The sequence below is a fragment of the Coptis chinensis genome, chromosome 3 (assembly GCF_015680905.1).
Source record: "Coptis chinensis isolate HL-2020 chromosome 3, ASM1568090v1, whole genome shotgun sequence".
Classification (NCBI taxonomy): domain Eukaryota; kingdom Viridiplantae; phylum Streptophyta; class Magnoliopsida; order Ranunculales; family Ranunculaceae; genus Coptis; species Coptis chinensis.
Window position 1 is genome coordinate 3,860,464 of NC_141458.1, and position 14,033 is coordinate 3,874,496.

A 14,033-nucleotide genomic window follows, 5' to 3' on the forward strand; every position below is an offset into this window, starting at 1 on the left:
GGTGAAGGTCTAAGACTTTTCACAAGGTTAGGGCCATTTGTCATATGGTTAGATGCACCTGAATAAATTATCCATGTATTATTCAAAATAACCTTACCATTCATACCTGATTGCACGACACTAGCCAAAGCGTTGTCTCCATTCACAATATTAGCAATGGCGGCCTTGCTTAAATTCTTTCGTGGCCTCTTCAAGAAGTCCCACCAATCAGGATAACCAATCACTTCATAACATCCCTCCTTGCTATGACCCAAGTCTCCGTAAACACCACACTTTTTATCTGCCCAAGGATTTGATTTACAAGGGATGGCGTGGAGGACCAGAAAAAACTGGAGGAGTTGTCTTGCTATGAACAGCCAAGACAGAGGATTCAGTTGATACAGAGGGCCCCATAGCCTGTTTCTCATATTGTACCTTACGAATGTAAGCATAGCTTTGTTCCAAGGAAAATTTAGGTTCTTTCCGAAGGATCTCTCCACGCACCTAATCATACTCCTGATCTAGGCCATGTAAAACCATATGAACATGCATTCTGGACATCGTGGACATTTCATGGACTACAGCTTCAACACTGTTATGCTGGGAGGTCACCCTCTTATCAATCTCCTGGAACATAGCTACCAATTCATTGTAATAGGAAGGAATAAGTCTCCCATTCTGCTTTTCTTCAAAACACTTCATATTCAATTCAAAAATTTGAGTTTCATCAGAGTCATCATAGAAGGTCTTCTCCACAGCCTCCCAAATATCTTTTGCAGTATGAAGACGAATATAACGGTTCATAAGAGAAATCTCCATAGAATCAATAAGCCAGCTTTTTATCTTTTCATTATCTGTTGCCCAAACTTCATATTCGGACGAATTCATAAGCGGTTCAACCTTTGCGCCAGTCAAATAACCAAGCTTTCCCCTTGCTCCAATCCGCATCCGCATGAGAGGAGCCCAGATGGTATAGTTGGACTCATCTAATGGAACAGTTTTTGGGAACGCTGAGTTGTCTTGTGGGGTGTAGTGGTGATGAATGATGCCTGAAGAATTGTTGTCAGATTTAGCCATTGTAGAAAAAAAACAATTTAGGGTTTTGAAGAAAATAAAAAAATAAAACTTTGTGAGAGGGGTTTAAGATTCAAGGATTCAATAATGGGTTTAAGATTTAAAGATTCAATGCAGCGGATTTCAATGGTTTGGCTCTGATACCATGTAGAACCAGAGGATTCAATTCAATTTAGTGTATATATTTACTTGATTGAATTCTAAAGAGATTACAATTATTTATATAAAGTTTACAAAATAGGAAACACCACAATTCGGTGGCTTGAGAAACACGGGGCGCTGGTTGCGCTCTGGTTATGCTAGAGAAGGCGGGTTGCGCTCTCGCTACTGGACATCTCGAAAGCCTGAGGCACGGATCGCGCCCTATACACACTATATCTGAGCACAGGTCTCGCCCTATACACAAAAAGCAGAATACAACTTTCTACAAATCAATTACTCGAAGTTGTTATTGTACCATCAAAAGGTAGTCCGTTGGCTAGACCTCCGGTTGCTGGTGATGAGTCCTCCAGTACTTATGAAGCACTCCCGCTACAAGAAGGACAATCTAGCAATCTTGGCAAAGGTGTTTCAATGGCATCAAGAACTTCAATGTGGTCACTGAACTTATGTTAATTGGAAGAATTCCAAAAAAAAAACAATCTCGTATAAACCATTTGTCACCAAATTCGGGGTTTTTTTTTTGAAAAAAAACGTGTTTAAAACTCGAGATATTTGCAAGGCGTCTTGTTTTAGTTTAAAACCCGGGTTTTTTTTAAAAAAAAATGCGTTTTAAACTTAAAAACTGTTTAAAACCCGAGATTTTGAAAATCTCTTGTTTAATTTTTTTATTTTTATTTTTTTTATTTATTTTTAATCATCTAAAAGAAAACACGAGAAGAAAAAAGGGTTTTAGAGTTTACCTTTTTGAAAAGTGGGCTAACGATTGACTTATTGAGACAGTTCTATTTTGTTTTAGACTATTAATAATTGGAAATTTTAAAGTTATTAACTTATTTGTATTACTTGATTATGCAATTATGGTTGGTAATTAGTAGTATCTTATTTAGAGTCGTGTTTTGGTACTGAATATAAAATTTTTAGTATTTGGATGAGTAATTATAATTTGATACTTTCATGTATTTGAATTTTCTTTTATTTTTATTATTTTTATTTTTATTTTATGTGCCTATTTTTTTTTTCCACTCTTATAAAAAATCAAACTCCTTATCTATTATATTTTTTTATCATTGGTTTTTACCATTTTTTTTTTACGTATTATACGTTTTAAACCCGTTTTTTATGCCCTGTGTTTTTTTACGTTTTTTTTTTTTTTTTTTTTTTTTCCGATACGTTCCGTTTAAAACACGAACTAAGTTTTTTTCAAGTACACCATTTTAAACCCGTACCGTACTTGGTGACAATTAAACAATTGTGTGGTCAAGCAACTTAAAGGGAATGTGAGGCGGTGCTGTAAGCAAAATTTGGGGTTGTGCAATATACAAAGCAGGTGCTAGCATGAAAAGTGACCCCATCAACATCAAGACAATATTGGTACTTCTTGTTGCCATCAACATCATCACCAGGAAGGAATGTTATAGAGCTAATCGCCGCTTGTGGGATCGCGGAAGAAGATCAATACTTTCAACAATTGAACCTTGAGGACAAGGTTGTTTTCAAGAGGGATGGAGTTGTTACGTACGTGATTGATGGTATCTAATTTGAGTTAGTTAGTGTCTCATATTATCTAGGCATTATATCTAAGTTAATAATATTAGTGGGTTAGTTATTATGAGACTAGTAGTAGTGGTAGTGGGCACTTCTTTGTAGTGGCTGATTGTAAGTTACATGGTTACATGAACTTGTATTTAAGGTTTGTGAGTTAATAAATAAGGTAAGTTGATTATTGTAATTGTTTGCACAACAATGTAAATTGGAGGTGGTTCCCTCAATAGAACTAATTAGAGTTTCCCGGATTTTCTCGAATTAATCCCATCCTATCTATCATCTTTCCTTTCTTGCATTTTAATTTCCAATACAATCTAATTTGATTGTATCAGTAAAACTTTTGGGTAATGATACCAGGGGTCTGGGGCTCGAACCCCGACAGCAAGCATCAAGGAATTACTGATCTCATTTAAAACAGGCTTACCAAACCAAAAAAAAAAAATGTTAGTTGGAAAATTGTTATCTAGTTCGTAACCATTTGGGTCACAGTACATTATAGGCAAGTTCCAATTGTAATATGCTAGGGGTGCAACACAGACGGGTTCGGATAATGTCTGTATCTGAATCCGACGGATATTAAAAATTCTATCTGAATCAGATAATATTTTATCCGAAAATTAATATTAATTAAAATTGTATTTGCCTTAAATAATTTATTTTACCGTTATAAAAACTAGTAGAAATGTATATATTTGTCATTTATTATTATTATTATTATTATTATTATTATTATTATTATCTGTTATTATAGTTTTATATTATTAGTTTACAATTTTATATAATATTTTATACAATAAATAATTAATAAATTAATTATATATAAAAATTAGGTCGGATATTATCGGATCAGAATCTGAATCCGAAACTAGTTTGGACATAAAAAAAAAAAATTATCAGAATCCAATCCAAATATCATATCTAAAAATTTCAAATGACATCTTATTTTTCAAATAGGAATTCGAATCCCAATAAAATTTGAATATTTGGTTATCCACTTGCACTACAATAATATGCACATGATGGGATGGATGGATGTGGCGGTCCCTTTGCTCTTCTTTGAAGCAAAGTATACTATAAAGGACTAAAAAAAGTATCGAATATACTCAATACAGTAGCTGGGTTTGGTACTTGAAATTTGAAAACTGTATCAGCTAATTTCTTAAATATCTGAATCAGCGATGTCTAGGATCACGCAGACAATCATATGCATACAAGTACTCCCTCCATCCCTCTTCTATCTTTCCCATGTGATTTGTGATTCCTCTGTTCTGGCCTTTTATCATAGGCAATGTCCTTGCCTCCTAAGCCAAAAACAGGAGGGCCGAGGGCACAAGCAAGCTTCACCTATGAATATTGATGGTCATCAATGTAAATGCTATACAGTATACCCCATCGGGAATACTTTCTAAGGGTACAGGTACAGAGGTAATCCATAATATTTCCACAAATTCAAACTCAAAATAACTTACAAAAATCAGCATATGCACATTTTAAGTGAACTTAATAAAACAAAATTATTTTTAAAATTTTCGAGCGAAAAAATCGTATTTGTGACTTGTGGCTCGAGGTATCCTTGATTCCTTTCTAGCCTTGCAAAAGAAATCCTTTTTCAGAAATTCCGTGCAGAAGAGAGTGGGAGTTTAATAACTGAAGAAAACGATGCATAACCAATAAAAACCATTTCTTCTTTAGCTTCTTCTGGGTAACAATACTACATTAGTACAATAGCAAACATTCCCAGTATCATGCATTAACAAATGAAATCGTCTAAGAAATTAGAGATCCCAAGTCTTACATCATCATGCATGTGAGTTGGGATTGAGTCACATGGTAATCACCAGCCTTTGATTGTGCAAAACAGTGGGCCATGTGTATACTTAGAAGTTAGAACTTGTGATAATTGACTATTAAGAGGGGAATACTGGAATCACAAAATTGTCAAACCCTTAGATTACATCGTTGGTTCACGGCACTATTGCAGACTTCATGCAATTATGCATAAGCTATTCATAATCAATTAACTAAAGGTAGTAGTCAAGCAAATGAATTTCCTAATTTACCAAAATTGCTTGCAGAGTTCCCCATACATTCCTACAATAGGAAAGGAAATTAGCAATTTCATTGCCGTCAATTTTTCTCCCCAACAGAAAGAACTATATTTCCCACTCTCATCTTTTTACGTCACTGAAAAACCTACAAAACTTTGACATTAGCCTCATAATCGAAACTCATACACTTGGAAAACTAAGACAAAAAAAAAACAGTGAAATTCACTAAACTAAACCTGATATGTTTTCTACTTAGGACTCCAATCAGATTAGCTGCTGGGTGAAACCCGACCCAGTTTGACGATGGACCAAATAATCACCACCCGAAACTCCATACATGGCATTCGGGTACAAAAACTGTTCATGATCAGACCTCATCATCTCCTTTTTCCTTCTAAGCTCCATAACTTTCCTATGCGAATTCGAATGCTTAGCAAGCACAAACGTAGGACTAGCTGCTGGTCGATACTCGGGTACAAGTCGACCCGACTTAAACCTTACACCACATGCATTACATAATGTTTTTGGACCCAAAGGCCCAGTCCTCCATTGAGGTGTCTTATCCGAACCACAATGCAAACATTTCCGTCCATCTCCACGTTCTGACACTTCCTTTTTCTTATAAAATTTCGTAGTCTTTTTTCCTCCAAAATTCATGGAAACATCCGATTCCGAAGACGATGAGGTAATCGTCGGTGTTGGTGTTGGTGTTGGTTCTGGTGTGGAATGAGATAAATGGAGTAGTCTTGAAGACCAATTACAAGGAGCTGATCTTGACCTCTTAGTTCTAGCTTTACCAGGAACAGACATTTCGGCAGGTCGAAATATCGGATTGGGTTGTGATTCATGAGTTTCTGATATTTCAGGTTTTATACCTGAAATGAGTTGGAGTTTCTGCATGTCTTCACTTGAAAATGATTCCTCAACAAAATTTGATAGCCACTCTAGTTCAGCTATGTCGTCGTACTGTTAACATCAACCAACAAAAATTCATCATCAATTTTTCATTAAAATTTTGTCTTAACCTTTCAGTTTCTTGATAATGCAATTTGATAATTGCGATGACGTCATCGTTAAATTCAAAGAAACAAATAATTCAAACCGACGTTAGTTTTCACTTTTTCAACTTTTTACGTTTCTTCAAAAACTTTACTAATTCAAAATTCAAATAATTCAAACAATGAAGAATTACCGGAACGCAGAGTTCATCAGACAGTTGAGAAGAATCCGGGAAATTCTGTTGTTGTTGTTGATGATGATTTTTGAGACCCGGAGAAAGAAGAATTGCAGCAGCTATCGATAACAGTAACGGTAGAAGAATCACTTGAACAATTTCCATTTCCATTCCCATTACCATTAATTGAATATGAATCAAATGTATCACCACCACCAATCATTTCTTCTTCATTTGAGAAATTGAGTAAGTCTTCAATGACGAAATTCTCGTTGGGTTTTTGTTTCTCTGGTGTGAATTGTGTGGTTTGGGTGTTGTAGTACAAATTCTGTGATTCCATTATGGGGAATTTTTAGGATTTACAGAGTTGGGAAAAGAAGAAGGTTGTTTTTTTTTAGAGAGAGAAAGAGGGAGTTGTTTGTTGTGTTTCAGAGAGGGAGAGAGTGAAGAGCGCTTAATTGTGTTTTGAAGGTGACAAACGGACAGCTAAAGTGATGCGTTTTGACGGGGTTTAAAAGCATGTGCCAAATTTTTTTTTAATCAACTAGTGTCATTTTTTGGTAACGAAACTTTAGCTAATTCAATAGGAAAAAGTGTTTACCCTTTTCTGTTCAATTACTAGTATGTCCTTGATAAATTGTGTTTACTAGCATCCTTTATTAAGTGTGGAATTTGAGCTAGCGGCTTGGAGCTCGGCTCAAGCTCGTTTGTTTAACTATATAAGCCGAGCTCGAGCTCAAATTAAAACTCGTGTAACAAATGAGCTTGATAAAGTTCGGCTCGTTTAACTCAAATAGTATATTTGTAGTGTAAAATGACCAAGCCATTCAGGCTCACCTTGAGCTCGCTCGTTTAACTATATGAGCCGAGCTATAACTCAATTGAAAGCACATTGTGAGGAAGTAATATTCACATTTAATGAATATTAGACACGTGTCCAGCATAAATAGAAATACCACACCGATCTCATGTTAACGTTCCTCTAAGCTCGCTTCATAAGTAACTTGCCTCACGTAGGTGGTCTACTTCAACTCACTCTAAGATAACATAGATCGAACAGACGATCTCATCGCATAATACCTCAACTTATGACACCATCTCTTATTCATATGCAATCATTACCAAAGCTGCACTTTCACAAACCACTGCCGCAAGCTACTAACCACAACTATTGATCCTCATCATTACAGAATTTCTACCAAAGCCAACCTAACACTCGTCCTTGATCTCAACCATACATCTGTACATGTCAACACACGTTTCTTACAGATCTTCATACTCAACGGTTATAAATATTACCTACATGAATTAACTACGTCATACCTGATTATTCTCTTCCCCAAAATCAAGAGAAGATACGTATGCAGTTCGTTCATCAACGAACTCGGTCTTCCCCAAATCCAATCTCATTCTCCTTCCTCCCTTGTATGTAAAAGTGAACTAAAACGCCGCTTTATACACATGTAATTAACGAGCTGAGTTTGAGCATGATAAAACTTGGCTCGTTTAGCTCGAATTCCACTTTTATCCTTCATCATGGTAAAGGATTATAAATGCAAAAGTTCATGTGCTAATTAATTTCACCATTTTAACATTGATGATGCAGTTATGATAGTCTGAGTTGTTGAATTATTTACCTTGTGAAATTATACCTCGCCTATACATTTGGTAATTAATACTACCTTTGTGCACCAACACCGTGGTCGAGCGGACGAGGGATTTAATCACTGTTTTGGTCCGGAGTGTTCCTTTTACGAAATGCATAGAATAAAAAATGTATTAAGTGAAACTTTAACATGTCTTTAATACATTTTAGTTTCATCAACTCGTTACTAATTGGATAATTGCTGTTGGAACTATGATCTATAACATCAGGGATTCCGTTTTAGTAGTGTCGAATAACAACAAAATATGTTTTTAGTCTTTATTGAATGGAAATATATGGCATTGTGGTAATTTACGGTGATAGTGACACTGCATGCATGAATAGTTGTGGTTGTTAAAATATGTGACCACTATGCCTTGAAAATATAATGTGTGTGGGCCAATTCGGTTACCAGAATAATGAAATCTTAGCGGAAAATTTCCACTAGAAAAGGTAAACTAATTTATATTTGATAACCAAAAAGGAAAACTAATTATGATCAATTGACTTACAGAAAAATGGAATGTAAGCATAATAACACAAGCACTGACTAATAGTTAGTTACCTGAGGACAAAAATGTAAAATTTGAAGGCAATTCAATTGAACAACTAGTGTCTAGTGTACATAAGCGAATTAAGCAGAAACTTTGGTGTTCAATTTCATGTCCTTTGGAAGCGATCTAGCAGGTTTGTCGCTGTTACTCGTGCTTTTTGTGTCCAATTATACACTCCGATTCCTTTGCTTCATATTTTTTTTTTTCACCTCGAAAATTGTGTCCTTTTAATTAACTAATTCCATTTGTTCTCCAACCCTTTGTTTCTACTCATTACTTAATTCTCTAACCCACGTTTAAGCACAACGAATTACAACTCAACTTACTCCCGATCAATGGCCATGCTTTCTTCCACGTGTCTTGTGTCAGTTAGTGTTTCGCTTTTTTACCTCGTCACCACCTACTATGCCATGTTGGACTGTCAATTTAATTCACTTTTTTTGAGTGCAATTATGGAGTCCATGTGGCAAACATTTGTCTCATGTTTGGGTCGACACCAGTAGTGGTGAATCCAAGTTCGGTGTATCAGATAAGGTAAGGTAGTTGCTATTGATTAGGGGAAATCCATTGAGACAGACTTTTCAAATAGTTGCACCATGCAACTACAGCCCAATCATATATATACAAGAGTTACACACTCCTTTCACATATCGGAAATGTCGACAAGTCTTTGAAAGTGGACACATCATATTTTCAAAAGTATTGATGTATACACCTATAGAAATTTCAAATAACTTAGAGCATCTCTAGGTAGTGGTAGCATACTCTTCATATTTGAAGAATGCGAATGAAGAAGTTAGTCGCAATTTTCAACCAATTCTAAGTGGTCGCAAATTTGATTACCAAAAAACAACCCACGCGACATTAGTACTGTCGCGCGACAGTTGTAATATCGTCCATGTATAATTTGAAAACAACTCACGCGATATTAGGAGGCGCGCAAGTGAAAAAAAAATCCCTACGCGACATTAGGAGTTGGCGCTGCGATCTGTTAACCGTGTGGTCTTTGGTCAAAGTCAAAAAAGTTGTGGGACGACATTTGCAATGGCGCGCCGCATCTGCATCCAAATTGCCAAATTTGCGAACAAAAATACGAACAAGCATGTGATGCGACCACGAATGCGTCCACTTAGAGTTGGAATTCTGGAAAATTCCGACGCATTTATTCAAATTTAAAGAATACGACCACGAATGCGTCCACCTAGAAATGCTCTTAAATACTTTTCTTATTTTACGAATTTGCGGCTCGTAAAAAAATTGAAATACGAGTTTTAGGCGTATGACATTATATGACAGAGTTGCTTGGTGCAAACTTTGTCCGGGGGTTGCTTGTTTGTTTTGCTCTTGTTAGAAAATGTGAATATCTATTTGCAACTCTTTTCATTTTTCACTTTCTTTCATTCTTACTTGTATTAAACGCAAAGACTGATAGCAAGAAGGCACAACTGTAGTTGCTTGTCGTGGGAGGCTGTTTTTTATAACTTTTCCCTTTATCTTCTTTATATATTTTTTTCTTTCTTTTAAAAAATAAATTGAGAAGGAGACCAGTTGGCACGTGATAGAGTTGGATTAGTGTCAGCCGACCATGTGAGGTATTCTTCATTCGTGTAAAAGTCATAAGTGATAACCAGCGGTGGTCAATGACACTTGGCAAGCATCGTATGTCTCCAGCATCTTCCTTGACATACCTAAGACGTGCAGGGATTCTTTTCAGGTTTGACAATAGTAGTGGTACTTGTGGTAGTGCCAAGATCATGTGCAAAGATCACTTGGTTTGCAAGAAGTGCACGTGTATCCCTGTAGTGACAACTCACGGTGCGTCGGATATTCTTGGGCCAAAGTTGAAACACAGACTACTTTGGGTAATTAGATCCGAGTCCAGCTCATATATGGGCTGTTAGTTCGAGTCAGAGTTGGAAGCTTTCGATGAGGAGAAACTAAATTGCTAACCTGAGCAAACCCCTGCAAAAGCTGCCCTTTATATGGTCTCTAATCAATCCCCCCCAAACCCTACATTCAAACTGGTCATCAGAGCTATCTCCATTTATCATGGCAGTACCCTGAGTTGGACCCTCCCAAGTGCACAATGATAACCTATATTGACAATATCATCCCCTAGCCAAAAAATGTTATTATTGCTACTTGTAGACTTGTAGTATTGTATGGACAATCATGGGCTCGATTTGATGAAAGAGGTCGTAAACCCCGAGGATATCATCATAGGAACAGACCGTTGGATGTGTGCAACGGTTCGAAAATAACAAACAAATTTTCAGACCGTTGTTTTTTATTTTCAGACCGTTGGATCACACATTCAACTGTCTCGAAACCCTCATCTCTATGAGGTAGCCGAGGCCAACAGTGGACCGAAATAATATAGGACCATAGCCCATTTCATTTAGCAACTTTGGCTCTTTCCGTCTTTAATGGTCTTTTGAGGGAGTGAACTTGAGACTCCACTTGAAAACTTGTTATTTCGTACCACATGATCAAATTTCATCCTCGCTTGCTCATTTTATTTCGAGCCCAAAGCTCAAAATGTCTAACCAGTTTACCATCATCACCCACTTTTATTCAACCAAATGGCTTCAGCAACACGCAACATCAAACACAAATAGAAATGAACTTCAATGCAAACTTAGCTCACATTTCAGCACAATTAATCGCAACCCATTTATCCAATTGCACTAGTTTACATAATTTGAATCAAATTCATACCAAAATCATTAGAACAAGTGGGGTAAAATTACGTGAAAATGCGTTTTTTTGGAATAATATTATAAGACCATATGTAAGATTTGATTCTCCTAGTTTAGCACTTGGGGTTTATTTATTAATGGCTAGGAATAATGTTCATCCTGATTTTTACACAATTCCTATTGTTTTGAAAGCAGTTTGTCAAGTATTTGATGTTGTAGTTGGTGTGCAAGTACATTGTGTTGCTTTGAAGCTTGGGCTGGATTTGTTTGAGTTTTGTGAGAGTGGGTTTATAAATCTTTATGCAAAAGCGGGCGATTTTGGTAATGCGAGAAAAGTGTTTGAACAAAGTCCGGAGAGAAAATTGGGTTCTTGGAATGCTATTATTTCTGGTCTTACTCATGCTGGACATGCTAAGGAAGCAATAAGTATGTTTATGGAATTATTGAAATCTGGGTTGGAACCAGATGATGTGACTATGGTTGGTGTGACTTCTGCTTGTGGGAGTTTAGGGGACTTGAATTTAGGTCTTCAGTTACATAAATGTGTATTTCAAGCGAAAAGATTTGAGAAGTCAGATATGCTGATGTTGAATTCGCTTATTGACGTGTATGGAAAATGTGGTCGAATGGAACTTGCGTACAAGGTTTTCGTGGGGATGGTGGAGCGGACTGTGTTAACTTGGACGTCGTTGATTATGGGCTTCGCAATGCATGGCCATGTGAGGGATGCATTGGAATGTTTTCATTGCATGAGGGAAGCCGGGGTGAGACCAAATTATGTAACTTTTGTCGGTGTGCTGAGTGCATGCGTGCATGGTGGATTGGTACAAGAAGGTCGGCGTTACTTCAACATGATGATAGATGAGTATGGAATTATGCCTAAACTGCCACATTATGGCGTCATGGTAGATTTGTTAGGGCGTGCAGGATTGCTTGAGGAAGCTAAGGACATGGTGGAGAACATGCCGATGGAGGCTAATGTGATCATTTGGGGGGCTCTGATGGGAGCTTGTGAGAAACATGGGAGTGTTGAGATGGCAGAATGGGTAGCGAAGCATTTAGAAGAACTAGAGCCTTGGAATGATGGGGTTTATGTTGTGTTATCTAATGTGTATGCTGGTGCTGGGATGTGGGAGGAGGTTGAGAGAATAAGGATGATAATGAAGGGAAGAAGCGTTGCTAAGACTCCTGCCTACAGTGCAACTACAGTTTAAGTTCGACAGTTAATAAGAATTTGGAAAAAACTGTCTTGTCTTTTCCTCTTTCACAATACTGTGTAGAACAATTATATTGTTCTTCTGGAAAATGATGGCTTAAAACTGCAGTCCCAGCAGGCAGGTGTAAAGAAACAGGTGCTTAAAGATATGTAAGCTGCTGGGATCTTGTCTAAAGTTACTACCTTCAAGACTTAAATACAAACCATGATCTTCTAGTTATGAATAGACCAAAGATAAGGTGCAGACCTTCTCATTCAGCAGCTATTAAAGAGATATGTTGGGGACCTTCGGAACTTAGTGTGATCAAGATCAGTCTTGATGGGTCATCTTTGGACAACCTAGGATGGCTTAACATTGTGGATGGAGTCTGATTTGGCAATGCCGTGGAAACTAAAAGAAGATGGGAGTGCTGTTTGAGGAGAGCTCAATCCATTTTTGTGTCACTGTCTCACAGATATGGAGAGAGGCTAATATCGTATCTGACCTAGTAGCTAAGAAAGCATCAAGTATGCCTATAGGTGGATATTTCGAACACATGGTCAAACCCCCTTGGGTGTATAAATAGGAGGTTCCATATATCATGTTTACCACAGGCTATCTTGACGTGGGAATGCATTCTTGCATTTCCATTTTCCTTGTAACCTTTTTAAAATTTTCTTTAATACAAGTTTTTAACTTACCAAGCAAAAAAAAAAAAAAATTGTAATTGTTGATGTTATAGAGTCATTGCGTACAGACTGGGTATAGTAACAAATTTTGAGGTTCAATGTAATGCAATTGTGCTTGGAGACCACAGACCTAGAACTTAAGATGTGCGAGTCATCCAAGGAATAAGCTATGTAATAAAGCAAGGAATAAGCTATGTAATAAAGCTGAAGGCTGAAGCTTGATTCTCTTGTTGTTGAAAGTCGAGGTTTAAGACTGCGGTTGAAAAGGTTAATTATGTGCTAACTGCTATGTATACTTCTGTTTTTTAGTAAACATAATTTTCCATAGATTAATTGTGTGATGTCTGCTTTTACTTGATTTCAAGAGGAGGGCCAATATTGATTTATCTGATTGTATGAGTCTCAGAGGGTTCACTACTTCACCATGTATTCTGTTATTAGTTGATTGCAAGACCCTCGCATTTTAGACATTTATTCTTGCATTACGTATGCGCATCAACCGAAAAGCTGATGATAAGTCTCAACTATTCTATTGAATTTTCGCCTGTCATATCTTGTAAGAAAGATGAAACAAGCTGATCGAAATAGTGCAAGGCTTGGTATTCATATAAAATATATCGCTATGTGTGAACTTACGAGAATGAACATTTAGTATCTAAAATCTGAATGAATCAGTGCATTTAGTATCTAAAACCATCCATTGGCAAGAAGACTCAAGCTTAGCTAGCTCTCTACTTTTAGAAAGTCAATGACACAGTTCATTTTCTAGATTTATTATGTTCTTTGTTAGAGCTTCCTAGCCATATTTTCTGTTAACCGAACGCCAAGTCAACAATTATACTTGGTTTCTGGTCCCAAGAAAATCCGGAAACTTGTCAATTGTCATAAGGAGGTGCGAGTGTGCCACCAATCTACTGCATGCAGAACATCTGTTATGGTAAACGTATATAATGAAATAAAATAAATGCCCAGGCAATACTCAATAGACAGCTGGAAGCCTGGAAGTACATTTGAGATCTTGCCGGCCATACAATGGGGCAACTAATTTGTTGGCCATACAATATACTGTATAAATCGAATGTAGCAAAATTGAGAATTAAAGTCAGACTTCTGGCTTAGGAAAACTACTCGTTCCTTCTACTTCAGATTTACAAAATAAAACCAAACTTGACAACTTTGAGACCGTTAACTTCATTGAAACAAAGCACCACATGGCTTAATAGTCCGTCATGTTTCAAGTTTTATCAAGTGTATACTAAAAGACCTAT

At 36.8% G+C, this 14,033-nt stretch overlaps 2 protein-coding genes and 1 pseudogene across 3 annotated transcripts; 1 reads left to right on the top strand and 2 right to left on the bottom strand.

Annotated features, from left to right (window-relative positions):
- Positions 1–483: 483 nt before the first annotated feature.
- Positions 484–1,056, bottom strand: LOC147507357 (uncharacterized). The gene has a single exon (XM_086596261.1). The coding sequence runs from the start codon at positions 1,054–1,056 to the stop codon at positions 484–486; it is 573 nt and encodes a 190-aa protein (XP_086452387.1).
- A 3,759-nt stretch (positions 1,057–4,815) lies between these two features.
- LOC147507358 (GATA transcription factor 9-like) lies at positions 4,816–6,468 on the bottom strand (annotated as a pseudogene). Its single transcript, XR_015217629.1, has 2 exons — positions 6,001–6,468; positions 4,816–5,774 (listed from the first exon to the last, which is right to left on the bottom strand). The product of XR_015217629.1 is annotated as a GATA transcription factor 9-like (transcript).
- Positions 6,469–10,114: 3,646 nt separating this feature from the next.
- On the top strand, positions 10,115–13,092 carry LOC147507359 (pentatricopeptide repeat-containing protein At1g77170, mitochondrial-like). The gene has a single exon (XM_086600084.1). It carries the CDS (start codon positions 10,667–10,669, stop codon positions 12,092–12,094), a length of 1,428 nt encoding a protein of 475 aa, XP_086456210.1. The 5' UTR covers positions 10,115–10,666; the 3' UTR covers positions 12,095–13,092.
- Positions 13,093–14,033: the final 941 nt, after the last annotated feature.